The following is a 15590-nucleotide window of genomic DNA, read 5'->3' on the forward strand; positions in this document are numbered from 1 at the left end:
ATTATCATTGTTGTGCGGCGTAAAAAATAAAAGTGTGTATGTTACAAATAAAAATACTGAATGCAAGCCTCCGTGTGGCTGCGCTGCTGCCCACATTCTATACAAAGTAAACATTTAAAAAACCAAATGAAGAAAGTGCTACAGAAATAAAAAATGTCAGGCCCAACTCCAGCTTCACCAAATCAAATCCTCAGATATATCGGATTTAATGAAGCGAATCTCCTGAGAATAACTGTGCAGCCATATTACAATTCTGATGAACCTGTAAAATAGCATTTCACCGCCGGCCTCGGGACACTTCTCAGGGCCTGGAGTTTTGAGTTTTATTATCGTTGTCGTTGGGGAAATCTGAGCTGGAACCAACCCGTTCCCCGATTTAAATAACCTTTGTAAAAGAAGGCAACATTACAACTTCTTATAAAGAAAAAGGACTCAAGAAACAACTCAACATCCAGTGAAACAGTTTGAGACTCCCTTCGTATCTTCTCGCCATCGGGAGACTTTAAAAACAGAACCGAGTCGGGGCTAGAAAAACCGAAAAAGAAGAGGAACAAACAGGTGATGCGATGAAGGAGGAACGTTTGGCTGCTCGTGGTTAAGTGCATTTTCTCTCGTGTGTCGAGGGCTCGGGGCGGAGGCCCTCAGTGGAAGTGCTTCTGGCAGTGGATCTTCTCCTCTTTCTGGTCCAGGAGCTCCAGCATCTTGTGGATGATGGCCTGCAGCGCGCGGCCCAGGTCCTCCCCGCTGTACGGCTTCCCGAGAGGAGGCACGTGGACGAAGGCGGAGCGGCCGCGGCTCAGGTACAGAGACGTGTAGTAGGTGAAGTCACACAGGTACCTGCGGGGGAGGGGAGCGCGTCAGTCTCTGCATACCCAACGTAGATTAGTTATACAGGTTACAGGGTTCATCCACACGACCAATGAACAGGTTCATCCTCATGACCAATGAACAGGTTCATCCTCATGACCAATGAACAGGTTCATCCTCATGATCAATGAACAGGTTCATCCTCATGACCAATGAACAGGTTCATCCACATGACCAATGAACAGGTTCATCCTCATGACCAATGAACAGGGTTCATCCACACGACCAATGAACAGGTTCATCTACATGACCAATGAACAGGTTCATCACCATGACCAATGAACAGGTTCATCCTCATGACCAATGAACAGGTTCATCCACATGATCAATGAACAGGTTCATCCTCATGACCAATGAACAGGTTCATCCACATGACCAATGAACAGGTTCATCCTCATGACCAATGAACAGGTTCATCCACACGACCAATGAACAGGTTCATCTACATGACCAATGAACAGGTTCATCACCATGACCAATGAACAGGTTCATCCTCATGACCAATGAACAGGTTCATCCACATGACCAATGAACAGGTTCATCCTCATGACCAATGAACAGGTTCATCCTCATGACCAATGAACAGGTTCATCCTCATGACCAATGAACAGGTTCATCCTCATGACCAATGAACAGGTTCATCCACATGACCAATGAACAGGTTCATCACCATGACCAATGAACAGGTTCATCCTCATGACCAATGAACAGGTTCATCCACATGACCAATGAACAGGTTCATCCTCATGACCAATGAACAGGTTCATCCACATGACCAATGAACAGGTTCATCCTCATGACCAATGAACAGGTTCATCCTCATGACCAATGAACAGGGTTCATCCACACGACCAATGAACAGGTTCATCCACATGACCAATGAACAGGGTTCATCCACACGACCAATGAACAGGTTCATCCACATGACCAATGAACAGGGTTCATCCACACGACCAATGAACAGGTTCATCCTCATGACCAATGAACAGGTTCATCCTCATGACCAATGAACAGGTTCATCACCATGATCAATGAACAGGTTCATCCTCATGACCAATGAACAGGTTCATCACCATGATCAATGAACAGGTTCATCCTCATGACCAATGAACAGGTTCATCCTCATGACCAATGAACAGGTTCATCCTCATGACCAATGAACAGGTTCATCCACATGTTGATGGGTGTATCACAGTCTTTATTTATTTTTTCCAAGGTCACTTGAATGCAGCATAAGTTACAAGAAAATAAAATGGAAAGAATATTGTATGTTTTTTTACCCTTTTGAGGCTTTTATTATATCCCAAAAGTTGTTAAATTTGACATTCATATCAACATATGTGAGAATGCTGTTCATTGACTACAGTTCAGCATTCAATACCATCATCCCCTCCAGACTCGTCTCGAAGCTCGTGGACCTGGGACTCAGCACCTCCCTATGCAAATGGATCTTCGACTTCCTGACGGGGAGGAGGCCACAGGTGGTGAGAATCGGTGACCGCACCTCATCTACAGTCATCACCAACACAGGCACCCCCCAGGGCTGTGTGCTCAGCCCCCTCCTGTTCTCCTTGTTCACACATGACTGTGTAGCCATGCACAGCTCCAACCTCATTGTCAAGTTTGCTGATGACACAACCATTGTGGGCCTCATCACTGGCAATGATGAGTCAGCCTCCAGAGAGGAGGTTGCTACCCTGACTACATGGTGTCAGGATAATAGCCTCTCTCTCAACATCAGCAAGACAAGGGAGATGATTGTGGACTTCAGGAGACGGCAGGTGGAGGAGCACCCCTGCATATCAACGGCTCTGCAGTGGAGATGGTCAGCTGCTTCAGGTTCCTCGGGGTCAACATCAGCAACGAACTCACCTGGTCTGCTCACACAGACAAGGTGGTCAAAGCGGCCCGGAAGCGCCTCTTCTTCCTGAGGAGACTGAAGAAGTTTGGCATGGATTCAGTCATCCTCACCAATTTCTACAGATGCACAATAGAAAGCATCCTGACTGGGTGCATCACAGTGTGGTATGGGAGCTGCACAGCCAAGGACCGCAAGGCCCGACGCAGTGTGGTCAGGACTGAGGAGTTCATCATCAGTAGGGAGCTCCCAGCAGGACACAGACCACACGATGCCTCAGGAGAACTGGATCCTAAAGGACTGCCATCATCAGCCTTCAGACTGTTCACCCCGCTGCCTTCTGGAAGGCGGTACCGTAGGATCCGGTCTCGCACACAGAGACTGGAGAACAGTTTCTTCCCGAGAGCCATCAGGCTGCTAAATGGACACTGACACACGATCGACACTTTTGCACTCGACACTTTTGCACTCGTCACTTTACATACACTGTCACTTTCAGCCTTGTACTTACACTTTTTATTGCACTACCTGCTTTCACTACCTGCTACTCCCATTTGTCTGTAGTTTAGTTTATTATATGTTACTATATGTGTGTTATATGTATATATGTTAGTATTATGTTCAGAGTACTTGTACAGAGTGTATGTCATGTTATGTTATGTTATATTATGCTATGGTAGTTGTTGTGTGGTGCCTTGTCATAAGAATTTCAGTGCCCAGTCTGACCCTGTGTCATTCTGTGCATCTGACAATAAAATTTTTTTTTTTTAAATTACAAATTTAAAAAAGACTTTGAAAAAGACTTTGGGTACACAAAAATGCACCTATAGCGCCCCCTAGAGGTGTAAAGCCCACGCTGTTTGCCCCCAATGATCGAATTACTTGAATCACTAGGTTGAACTAAATAAAAAGTAAATACTGACCGTCCGGCGTCTTTGGAGACGGACACAGCGACTCCCAGCCCCGAGGCGGTCACTCGCTTACAGACCGACTCCATGTCGATCACCGAGTTGATGCAGTCCGGGCCTCCCACAATGCAACACTGCGAGTCGGGACAGAAGCTGCTGTTGTCGAGGCCCTTGTAGCCGTGGTTTCTGCCACACTTCTCCAACGTGACGGTGGTGGCCATCCCCGAGACCCCGACATGGACCACCAGCTGGAGAACAGAGGAAACAGTACAAACACAGCTCAGAATTATAATATAATTAATTAATCACGACGCGCCTGTGGCATCTCTGTCTGACTTGAACCTCAAGCGTCTAAAAATGAGCAGAAAAACTCTTTTATTTGATCCAAAATACAGATTTAAGTATAAAAAGTTCACATTTTTACAAGCTAAAACACACAATTAGACGTGTGTTTGTGCTTTAATTTAACGTGTTGAAAATATTTATTATAATTTTGTTGTTGTCATGCCTAGCAAATTACAACTTTTAATAACATTATAAATGTAATACAATTTTTAATAAAATACAAATGTAAAAATTTAAATTAAATACAAATTTAAAAATTAAAATTAAATAATAAATTTCCCCTTTACACTAGAAAATATAAAATCAGAGCGAACCTGGGACGGACGAGAGTTCCTGTGCTTCACCTGTGAATGTGGAATAAAGCGAGATCAGGTGTTCTTCTTACCAACGGGTGATGCTTCTTCAGGAGCGTAGGAACCAGACTCTGGACCCTCTGGTACTCCACAGGGACCTCGGACACGTGCAGGTCCACCTCCCCACCCAGACCCAGCTTCTTCAGCTCCTGTCAGGACAAACAACAACACAAAACATACCATTAAGGGCGGCTGGAGGTCATGTTGAATAGTCCTTGAGCAAGGCAGTGAACCCCCAGTTGCTTCACTGCAGCCCACTGCTCCTGAATAAATAAGGATGGGTCGAATGCAGAGAAGAATTTACCCACTGTGGGATCAATAAAGGATATATTATTTTTATTATGAGTACTTTTTTTAATTTAATGACTGAATATATTTCTTAGAAAAACTATGTTTTTACAAACTTGACACAACCCATCTTATTGATTAATTAATTAATCTTAATTTTTTTATATTCCCTTGCCTGAAAATAAATTTAAATTCCACGTACATGCATAGACACATACATATATATAAAAACAAATTTTATTTAATTTTTATTTATTATTATAATTTTTTATTTTGTTTTGCCTTTGTTATTTTTATTTATTTATTTTTCCTGTTTTATTTTTTAAAATTGTAATCTGATTGAAACACACACAAAAAATGAAAATACGTGATCACTGTATATCATATTGTGCATTATCAATAAAGTTTTTTTAAATAAATACTTTTTTGCATCCATAAATAAATGGTTTATTACAAACATGTTCCCGTGGTCACGGTGACAATAAGTCAATGAGGACCTTTAAGTGTAGAGAACACACAAGTTATAAAAGTGAAGTAGAGAAACTTGATATTATCCTTTTATTCACTATTAATTTAGCCTCATCTCTCTCCACGGAAAATATGTTCAAAGATTTGTCAGCTTAAGAGTCGATAGCAAAATATGTATAATCTTAAATTTAAACCAATACCTAAAAATAATACTTTAAAAAAAACAAGACAAATAACTGAAGAAGACTCTAATGACATCTTATAATGACGTCAAGTCTCCACTTCAAACATTAATGCAACACATTGGGTTCTCTTTGTTTTTACGCTCTACTTATTTCATTAAAAAATATATACAGGACTGTCTCAGAAAATTAGAATATTGTGATAAAGTTCTTTATTTTCTGTAATGCAATTAAAAAAACAAAAATGTCATGCATTCTGGATTCATTACAAATCAACTGAAATATTGCAAGCCTTTTATTCTTTTAATATTTTTTTAATAGCATTACAGAAAATAAAGAACTTTATCACAATATTCTAATTTTCTGAGACAGTCCTGTATATATTTTACATATTATTTTCATTATACATTTTTATTTTTAGAAGTAGAGATTATTTCTCCCAGCTGGCCTCGGGATCCCCGGAATTAGCCGGAGAGCGTCGCGGGTGAGAGTTGAAGTCTGGGTCGGCCGGCTGGGTCTGAGACCCGACCCCGGATCGAGAGGGGAACGGCGGATGGGTTTCTATTTTAACTTTACTTTCTTTTTAGCGATGCACAAAACCATTCAGAGCCAATGCTCACGGCCAGATGTAATTTTGTGAAACTTAATTAAACTTCAAGCAGCTGTTTCTGTTTTGGTTGTTCTTTCAAAATAACATTATTTTTACACTTACAAATATTAGTAAGAAAACACAGCAAAAAAAAATTGTGTCCAAAAACTCACCCACCCCCCCCACAAAAAAGCAAGAAATAAAAAGATGCAATCGTACATATTATTAGTAAGATAAATGGTCAACTCCACAGCCAGTGGACAGGCTCCCCCCCCCCCCCCCCCCAGGTTCCTGGACACTGACCCCCCCCGCACACTCGATTTGAAAAAGGGGCTTGTTTGACCACGGCTGTGACCCCCCGGCACAAAGCGGCCTTTTGTTTGCCTTTTAATATCCTTATCAAGTCCGTCTAGACACCCTGACAACCAGCGTCACCCCCCCCACACACACACACACGGCCCGTTAGCAGGACACACGGCTGCCCGATGGGACGCCGGCCGGGAACTAGGAGAGCGTCACGTAAACAGGCGAGTCATCAAAGGAGAGAGAAAAAGTCACAGTTGCTCTTAATGTTGTATGTTGTGGCAAAAAATAATTAATAAATACAATATCGAGCAATAGAGGGGTCAAACCCACCTGGACTGCTACCCAGCTGGCGTTGACTGTGTGCTCACCAAACGGCTCAAAACCTGAGAAACACGGACATTATTATTTAACTTTATGTGAACGACAAAGTTATGTTTGGCTTCTGCACACGACGACGACATAAATATGCATTTTGAGGGAATTGCAAATACAGATGCAGGGTGGTGTATACATACTTACAAGTAAAAGATAATTAAGGGGGTGCTGGGGCTGCTTTTTATTTTATTTATTTTTTATTTTGGGGGGGGGGTGGTATGTGTGTGTACGTGTATATATGTGTGTGGATGTATGCATGTGTATATGTATGTGTGTATATGTATATGTGTGTGTGTGTGGGGGGGGGGGGTAGGTGTATGTATATGTGTGTATATATATGTTTATGTTTATGTCTGACATTGTTGTACTTGTTTTATGTTTATATCACTAAACAAATACAAAATTTAAATGACAAGAGAAAAAAAAAAGCATTTTCACAAACAGAAAGGAATGAGTTTGTTCTTTAGTTTGTAGTTTTGGTGGGATCTCTAAGACACATTATACTCGTAAAACTAAATGTACATTTAATTCTGGGGAAACAGGTATTAAAAACTGTTGAAAAAGACATGGTGATTCCCAAAAAACTAGATTTTCAGAAAACAAGCACTCCTATAAGACAAATGTAAATGTCTAGATCATTGCAGCATCCGGCTTTACTTGAATTACCAAATAAAAAAACCAAGTCCCTCCCACGCATCACTCCGTAAAACCCATAAAACCACAGCAGCGGCCCCTGGATATTCACTCCGGCTTGTTTATGTAGGGATCTATACCTGATCCCCTTCCACCACCCTTCCCAGGGTCAGCGGGTCCCTGGGGGTTGGGTGGAGGGTGGAGGGTGGAGGGCGGAGGGGGATCAGTCTGTCTGACAGGCTGCTGAAAAGGAGCCGAGCGAGGGGCCGCCGGCAGCTGCCGGCCGACCCGCCATTGTGAAGGCGCTGGTTCCCAGGCAATCTACACATCTTCCCATCAGCTGGGCCCAGCGAGCCTCCGCACCCCCTTTGTGTCTGAGGCGTCTGAGCTCAGGCGTCAATGTGCAGGGAAATATTATATTTAAAAAAGTGCCTGGAAGTGAAGTTACAATTAATCTTGTTTTTCCTATTATTATTTAATCAATAGGGATGCAAAGTGGGGCTTTGTTTTCCCTTAAATTAAACATGTGATGCAATCTGGAGTAATAGTGATAGATGAATACTGTAATACTTGTGTTGTTTACTTTAACTACTTTGTCCAGCTGTTTCAACTGTTGTGAAAAAGTCAGAAGAAACACATTGACCCACTTTCTTTGTCAGACACTCTGAATATTGAAAATACCATCACAACAAAACACTGATTCTTATGTATGGACACACATCGACGTGATGGTTGTCTCTGATATCCAGATAATCGCAAACTATTGTTTGAGATAACTTTGTTTTTACTCCACACGAATGGCGGCCACATTTATAATTATTATTATTATATGTTGTTTGTTGTTGCTTTTGAAGAAAGACCCGTAAACAACAATAAAATAATGTCCCCCGAGGTTGTCAGCAGCGATTAAAAATAATAATATAGAAACAAATACCCTGGTGTGACGTTGTTATTACAACTGTAACTCGTTTCAAGTGTGTACAAATCCATCGGAGTGAAGCAGCCTGACGCCATTAGAGTCAGCGGCTCAACTTTTCTACCACTTCGCCCAAATGTTCACTTCGCCGACAACAACAACAATAACAACAACAAAGGTTGGGAAGAGTACACACACACACACACACACACACACACACACACACACACCTGTAACGACCACAGTCCGTTTGCCGTTGTCCATCTCCCGTCCCGTCGCCCGTGTTCCGGTCGGTCTTGTTGAGCCAGCACCCTCCGCCTCTTCTCCGTCTGCGGGGACACGGACACATCCACGGAGGGGACCCGCTCGCGGCTGGCTGCGCGAGACGTTGCGTGAGACGTGACGTAAGCACGTTGACGTGGAGAGAAGCGCGAGCGCGATTTAAAGTGGCAGGCGTCACGACAGGGCCGCGAAAACTCGTTCGGCGCCCGTCTTTAGCATGTTAGTTTAAATGTATTTCACATTTTTTTTGTTAAATTGTACAATTGTTGAATAAATAATTTAAAAAATCATCAAGAAGCTGCCGAGCTGAGTGGGTGGAGCCACATTTCATGGTGAACGCCTATTGTTGCCGTAAATCATATTTATGATTTTATATTAACCGTTTTCTGTGTACACATTCGTCGAGGCACCTCGTTGTACTTTTTTTGTTTCTCATTCATTTTATTTATGTATTATTTCGCTGGTTTTGCAACTAAAATATACTATTTCCAAGTAATTACTTTTATAGTCATTTACAACAATCGGCTGTAATAATGAAACAAAATCTTTTTCATATAATTTAAAAATATTTATCAAAAGTCTGAATATAAGCCAATATGTCGCAGTGCCTGCTTCCTGCCAGTAGAGGGCAGCATCTAACATCACAGCCGTGATTACATACCGCGCGCCGGAAGCTCACGAGTAGAAGACGAAGAAGAAGAATAGCAGCTAAAATCATCAATCGTGCAGCACGCGAGACACACAACCTGAAATACTTACCTTCACGATGGTAAGTATTCACCTGCGGTGTTCAGATCAAACCATGATAGCTGTTATATTTATATTATATCCAACCGCGTTCACAGCACCGCGGCGCGAGACTGCGTAGCTTAATGCTAAGTGTGCTCGCTACATTAAAAGAAGCTAACGTTAGCTCACGTTAGCTTTACGCTGTGAATAAGGTTTACAAACCTCAGTATAAACGTTTCCTGGATTCTAACTACATTTAAAAACGCACCATTAGAAGCTGCAAATAGCAACTACTCTTTCGCTAGAAGCTAAGCGGTGTGAACGATGGGTTTTAACTGAGAACAGCTGTGTATGAAGAGGCACGTTTACTCTGGTAACTCCATACTGTTCACGGCAGATGAGTTCAGACGGTTCACCTGTTGTTGTTTTTGTGTGTTTATTTTGCAGCTTCCACTATCTCTGCTGAAAACGGCCCAGAACCATCCCATGGTGAGCACACGCGGACCTGCTGCTCGTTGTTGCGACTTACAATAAGTGCATCAACCTCGAGTACAAACTAAGAACAACAAGAATACAGAAAGTAACATTTCCTCAACATAGTCGAACTACAAAAGTACCATAATAAGAGCTATTTAAATGCCACTGAAGTGCTAATCTGTGTTTTAATCCAGATATAGTCGGAAAAGATGTATTTTTTACCCTAACCCCACATGTTGACTCCGCTCTGCAGCTCCTCCAGGGTTATGTCTGCTCTTAGTATTGATCCTCGTCGTGGTGCTATATTTCCATTTTGTGTGCTAATGGATTTATTCACTGTAGATAAATAAAACAAAAACATATTGCGTGACATGTCATTGAGCAGACTCTTTTATCCACAGCGACTTAAAATAAGTGAATTCAACCATGAGAACAAACTCAGAACAACGTGAATCAAGAAAGTAGCTTTTCTTAAAGAAAGCCAAACTACAAAATAACCAGAAGCAAGTGCCACTGAAGTGCTAGTCTGGTGTTCGTAGTGGTCCTCCTGGCAGGTGTGTGCAGGGTTCCTACGGTCATGGAAAACCTGGAAATGTCATGGAATTTTGAAATGTTAATATTTTTTTTCTGTGTTTAATTTAATGTATACTGTTGCGTTGGAATTCACAGTTTAAATACTAAATGTTCTCACTTTTTCATGTATAAACCGAGATTTCAGTTTGGTCATTGAAATTTGGTTTTAAAGTCCTGGAAATCCATTGGTCAAGATGTGTAAGAACCCTGTATTGATTTCCATTTTGTAATATAATGGATTTATTCGTGCACTGAGATAAATACAAAAAACTAAACATTTAAAGTTATTTTAATGTATAACTCCACCCTGAATGTTGTCCCTGCACTTTTAAAAGTAAATGGTAACACCTGATATTATTTATGGTATATTTAGCAAAGTGGGTGAAAACAACTGCATACAACTTTACAGTTATTTAGCTTTTTTTTATCTTGTATTGGTCCACTATATAAATCAGTGTTTCAAATGTACCGGGCTGAAGTGCGAGTCGTCGTTGCGCTCCGTGCGTCCCATAATTGAAGTGTCTCGTTTTCTGGTTCCTACCATCCGTCCTGCGTCGTGTCGTCGAGGCTCTAAAGCAGCCGGCGTCTTCTTTGCGTGTCCTTTCTCTCCTCAGCTGGTGGAGCTGAAGAACGGAGAGACGTACAACGGCCACCTGGTGAGCTGTGACAACTGGATGAACATCAACCTGAGAGAAGTCATCTGCACCTCGCGGGTAAAGCGGCGCTCTAGAGTCACGTGTTCTCTCACTAAAACTGTACACACTGCTTCTGTGCTCTTTTACATGGAGGTGTCAGTGTTTTGTTTCCGTGACTATGAATAATTACACAAGATGGAAAAATATCATCTTACTCTTCATCCTCTTCCTCTTCATCCTCTTACTTTTCTTTCTCTTCATCCTCTTACTCGTCATTCTCTTCCGCTTCTTCCTCTTTATGATCTTCCTCTTCCGCTTCTTCCTAATCATCATCTTCCTCTTCATTGTCTTCATTCTCTTCCTCTTCATCATCTTCCTCTTCTTCCTAATCATCATCTTCCTCTACATTGTCTTCATTCTCTTACTCTTCATCCTCTTCCTTTTCTTTCTCTTCTTACTCGTCATCCTCTTCATCATCTTCCTCTTCCGCTTCTTCCTAATCATCCTCTTCATTGTCTTCATTCTCTTACTCTTCATCCTCTTCCTTTTCTTTCCCTTCATCCTCTTACTCGTCATTCTCTTCATCATCTTCCTCTTCCGCTTCTTCTTAATCATCATCTTCCTCTTCATCCTCTTCTTCCTCGTCATTGTCTTCATCCCCTTCCTTTTCTTTCTATTCAAAAACGAGTTCCACGTCTCCTGCGGGGTCAATCAGAGGAGTTCTTGTGTTGAGGAACTCGCCTCAAACCACATGTTTGAGTTCCCAGCAGCTGCTGCCCCCCCCCCCCCCCCCCATTTGTAATAATTGTACCCGTCTCCCTTTTTTATAGTTTTTTGTTTTTGGACAGTAGCTTAATTTACAAAGTATACATCAGCACAGGTGTAGTATTCAAAATATACCATCCAGTTTTTCAAATTACGTAAAATTGAACATTTTGGGAGAGTGTCCATACAAACAGAGAAATACATCAGACAAGGGTGAGACGAGAGTGAGAGAGGGATGGAGGTCGGAGAGGTTTCCTAAACGACCGTCTCCCTTCTTAACAGGATGGAGACAAGTTCTGGAGGATGCCCGAGTGCTACATCAGAGGCAGCACCATCAAGTACCTGCGAATCCCCGATGAAATCATTGACATGGTGAAGGAGGAGGTGGTGTCAAAGGGGCGTGGGCGCGGAGGCCCCCAGCAGAACAAGCAGCAGGGCAAAGGAAGAGGAGGACAGGGAGGCCAAGGGGGAGGCGCAGGCCGAGGTGACTGAACAACACCGTCTTCATAGAAGTGTCAACGTGACTGTTTATGGTCGTTTCCCAATGTCTCTGCTATTCTGAAGTCCACGCTCTCTCAGGAGCATCTAGAGCAGCGGTCGGGAGCCTAAGGCTCGCGAGCCATATCTGGCTCTTCCGGTGACGGCATATGGCTCCCAGACAATTTTGAGTTGAAAAAAAAAATCTCTGCCCACCACCCTGTAATTTTCTCTATCGCGCCAGATTACAGCAGAAGTAATTTAAGGTCCTCTTCTTAAAGACGTCTTTGTTCTTTTATTAAACTAAACGTCTTATCGATCGTATCTAACGAGCAGCATGTCACTCTGTCTCTACGTGTCGCGTTAACACTTCTCGGCTCTCCGGCTCGCGGAGCAACAACAAAAGTCACCCCCACCTCACCCCCGAGCACCATGCAGCACCAGAAGTCGCATTAAAAGCAAGACATATTTAATTTATTATACGTTAAAAATAGTATATGGCTCAATTAAATATATAGAGAAATATTTGGCTTTTATGGCTCTCCCAGTCAAAAAGGTTCCCGGCCCCTGATCTCGAATAATAACTTTTGTGCCTCTTTCTCATTCACCGACTCGGCCGAACAATAATTCTCCCTCGGCTAACCGAACTGACGCTCCTCCTCCCCGTCCGCAGGTCTGTTCGGCGGCCGCGGCCGAGGGATGTCGGGTCCCAGCCGGGGTCAGCAGCAGCAGCTGCAGCTGCAGCCGCCCGACAAGAAGACGGGCAAACCGCAGGGCGCCAAGAACCAGCACTGACGGACCAGCAGGACGCGTCCGGTTCCCCCGAGCCACTTCTCCTTAAAAAAAGAAAAAGTAACTCCTTCTGCGCTGACGCTCGTCTGGACCGACCACCGGGAGACGTTAAGAGAAGCTGTGCCCTTTGCACAGAGTTTTGTTTTTTTAGCATCTGTAAGTTGGTATTAACGATTTTTTTTTTTTTTTAGTCCGACCCGATGCCAGTGTATCCGAGCCCGTCTTTAGCTTCATCGATAATGTTATTACAGCTTTGCAGGAACATTTAGTGTCGTGAATCTCATTGTTGGAACACTGGAATGAGGTTTTTAATTGTAGTTCTTTCTCTCCTCGGGTGTACGCTTCAAGGTAAAGACGTTTGCCCCGCCCCCAACTGCTGTTGCATCGTATTATTTTTTTTTAACTCGAGCTCTTTATTTTAGCGCCGGGCGGTTTGATCGCGGCAGGCGGACCGGCCGGCGGCCGTTAGAGGGGACGAGACTTCAGTCCCTGGACGGGAACACTTTGGTTAAAGCATCTGTAAGACGACGCGTCGTCATCATTAGGGTTTCCATCAAAACAAATATTCTCTCGTTCTTAAACCTGAAGTGGAAAAGTCCAATGTGTCTTTTGTTGGTTGGATTTCTTTTTTATTTTAGTAAAAGAAAGACGGTGTAATTTATGAACACGAGAATAAAATACCTTTTGTTAAAGTGGTCGTATTTATTTATTTATCTCGTCTGTTTGTTCCGCTTTACTTTTCTTTTTCAATAAGTGCTTTTACATCAATTATAATTCTTAATTTTAAAGCCATGATTAGCTAACTATGCTCTTTAAGTAAGACAGAAGTAATAGTTTATGTTGACAATGGGCTGGATAAAAAAGACTAATGTTAAAATGGAGAGGTTGATATTAGTTCATATCTTGAATGGGACCAAGACCAAGCTAATAGATATATTTTGCCATCACCACCACATTAAGATATTACGCTATAATAAACATTTTTATTGTTTTAATTCAGTGACTATATCACCCAAAAAAACATGTTTATGATGTAATGATTATTCATTACGTCATTATTTTCCCATTTTAATAAACACTTACTCAGATTAACAATTTTGAAAGCGTACTTGTGTTATGCTCTGATCCTCTGGCTGTTGGCCAAAAGCACATTTTGGTAACTTTGGAACACAATTATTTGACATTTATAAAGAAAGTAAATGAGATATTTCACTAAAACCATTTAAATATAAAAGCTCTGAGATATTCGCTTCACATTTCCTGATTTAGTTTTTCTGGAGCTGAGAGCTCTCAGTGAAAAGTTCATCCACATAACATCTATAACCCCAAATTAAGTAAACATAACTCATAAAACATCAAAGAAACCATTCGGTACATATGCTTACATGTGTAGGAAATATCAAATGTTAAATAATTGTTTTGTGCTAGTTTATTGTACCAATGCATATATGTGTGTATATATATATATTTATGTATATATAATATATATATATCCATATATATATATCATATTCTGGTGGTCAATAGTCAAATAAATGTTAGAGTTCAATAATAAAAAATACATTTTACTGAGAGATGAACAAAGAGGCTTTTAAAACCAGTATTTTCTCTCTAATGCACCAAACACAGTAAATAATGTGTAACAAATAATGTGTAAACAAATGGAAACTTAATCAAAATAGAAGTATTACGTTAAAATGTTGAGTGACTAACACTCAATAGATCCTATACTCACCACTAGGTGGCAATATTCATTTATCTAAATTATATAGTTCAATAGAGTCAAACCTGTGATAGTGGTTCTAGTGTACTTCCCTTTTCCATTTCCTCTTCCTGTTCTCACCCACTTTCCCTTCTGGGCTCAAAGTCTCGTCTCATGTCGTCGAATGTTGTCGAGCCGTTCAGAAGTCGTGGCTGATCAGCGTTAAAGACGTTCACAGGAAGACAGAAGGCATCCATCCTGCTCTGACTCACACCTGGAACTGGAATGGACATCGCTGACTATCGCCCCTGCAGATGTTGATGGGAATTATGGAGATCCAGAGTGTATAAAAGAAGATTTCAAAAGTTATAAAGTTGTTCCTGATACAATTCTCAAACCACTGCCTTTGTGGAGGTTATTTTTAAGTGATACATTCCTTTTCCTTTACCATCGGGTCTCCGTATTGTTTGAGTAAATGTTGATTTAAATCTCGCAGCAGTCCAAGATCAAACTGATCATTTCTGTAAATGAGTTATATATCACATTACATTACATGTCATGTATAGCCAATACTAGACAACAGGGGGACTTTTCTTTTGAAACCAACTGCATCTAAACTGTGAGTGGTTTAAAACAGGGATGAACAGAGAAGTGGAAGAAAGTAAAAAAACAGAACAACCTCTGAAATGTAATTTAAACCAGAACGAAGGCTTTCTGCCAAAAGGTTTATTTTAATGGCCCTGAAACGAAAGAGCAGGATGCATTTGGTTCATGTGTGTGTGTGTGGGGGGGGAGGGGGGGGGAATGAATATCTTTCTCCCGAGGTCCACGCATAATACCCAGGATGTATTTGTGAGGGAGGAAAATAAATAAACATCTCTGCGCTCCTCTGCCTCTGAAGCGGCGACATCATATCACCGTGTCGCTGGAGGTACACGTGCTGACAGGCTTGGTCTGTGTGTGTGTGTGTGTGTGGGGGGGGAGCTAATCTCACTGCTGGGTCATTGAGTCCTCCTCCTCCTCTTCTTCTTCTTCTTCACCACCCACACATCTCTTCCACACACAGACAC

The 15590-nt window shown here is 41.9% G+C and overlaps 2 protein-coding genes across 3 annotated transcripts; one reads left to right on the plus strand and one right to left on the minus strand.

Annotated features, from left to right (window-relative positions):
* Nucleotides 1–554: 554 nt before the first annotated feature.
* Nucleotides 555–8490, minus strand: LOC130193867 (pyroglutamyl-peptidase 1-like). The gene is made up of 5 exons (XM_056414667.1): nt 8319–8490; nt 6495–6547; nt 4364–4480; nt 3649–3881; nt 555–837 (listed from the first exon to the last, which is right to left on the minus strand). The coding sequence occupies exons 1-5, from the start codon at nt 8350–8352 to the stop codon at nt 642–644; spliced, it is 633 nt and encodes a 210-aa protein (XP_056270642.1). The 5' UTR covers nt 8353–8490; the 3' UTR covers nt 555–641.
* A 556-nt stretch (nt 8491–9046) lies between these two features.
* lsm4 (LSM4 homolog, U6 small nuclear RNA and mRNA degradation associated) lies at nt 9047–13510 on the plus strand. Of its 2 annotated transcripts, XM_056414665.1 has the most exons (5): nt 9047–9139; nt 9547–9588; nt 10764–10862; nt 11832–12033; nt 12700–13510. In XM_056414665.1, the coding sequence occupies exons 1-5, from the start codon at nt 9137–9139 to the stop codon at nt 12819–12821; spliced, it is 468 nt and encodes a 155-aa protein (XP_056270640.1). In that variant the 5' UTR covers nt 9047–9136; the 3' UTR covers nt 12822–13510. The 2 variants fall into 2 exon arrangements, with proteins under 2 accessions (XP_056270640.1, XP_056270639.1); XM_056414664.1 differs by lacking the exons at nt 9047–9139; nt 9547–9588 and having other exon boundaries at nt 9595–10862.
* Nucleotides 13511–15590: the final 2080 nt, after the last annotated feature.

The sequence above is a fragment of the Pseudoliparis swirei genome, chromosome 5 (genome assembly GCF_029220125.1).
Source record: "Pseudoliparis swirei isolate HS2019 ecotype Mariana Trench chromosome 5, NWPU_hadal_v1, whole genome shotgun sequence".
Lineage (NCBI taxonomy): Eukaryota > Metazoa > Chordata > Actinopteri > Perciformes > Liparidae > Pseudoliparis > Pseudoliparis swirei.

Coding starts and splice junctions, on each gene's coding strand:
- LOC130193867 (XM_056414667.1), bottom strand. CDS start 8,352: ATGGACAACGGCAAACGGACTGTGGTCGTTACAG. Junction 4,481..6,494: donor CCAGCTGGGTAGCAGTCCAG/GTGGGTTTGACC, acceptor TTGTCCTGACAG/GAGCTGAAGAAGCTGGGTCT. Junction 838..3,648: donor GTCTCCAAAGACGCCGGACG/GTCAGTATTTAC, acceptor CCTCCCCCGCAG/GTACCTGTGTGACTTCACCT.
- lsm4 (XM_056414664.1), top strand. CDS start 10,488: ATGGTAACACCTGATATTATTTATGGTATATTTAGCAAAGTGGGTGAA. Junction 10,863..11,831: donor AAGTCATCTGCACCTCGCGG/GTAAAGCGGCGC, acceptor CCTTCTTAACAG/GATGGAGACAAGTTCTGGAG. Junction 12,034..12,699: donor AGGGGGAGGCGCAGGCCGAG/GTGACTGAACAA, acceptor CCCCGTCCGCAG/GTCTGTTCGGCGGCCGCGGC.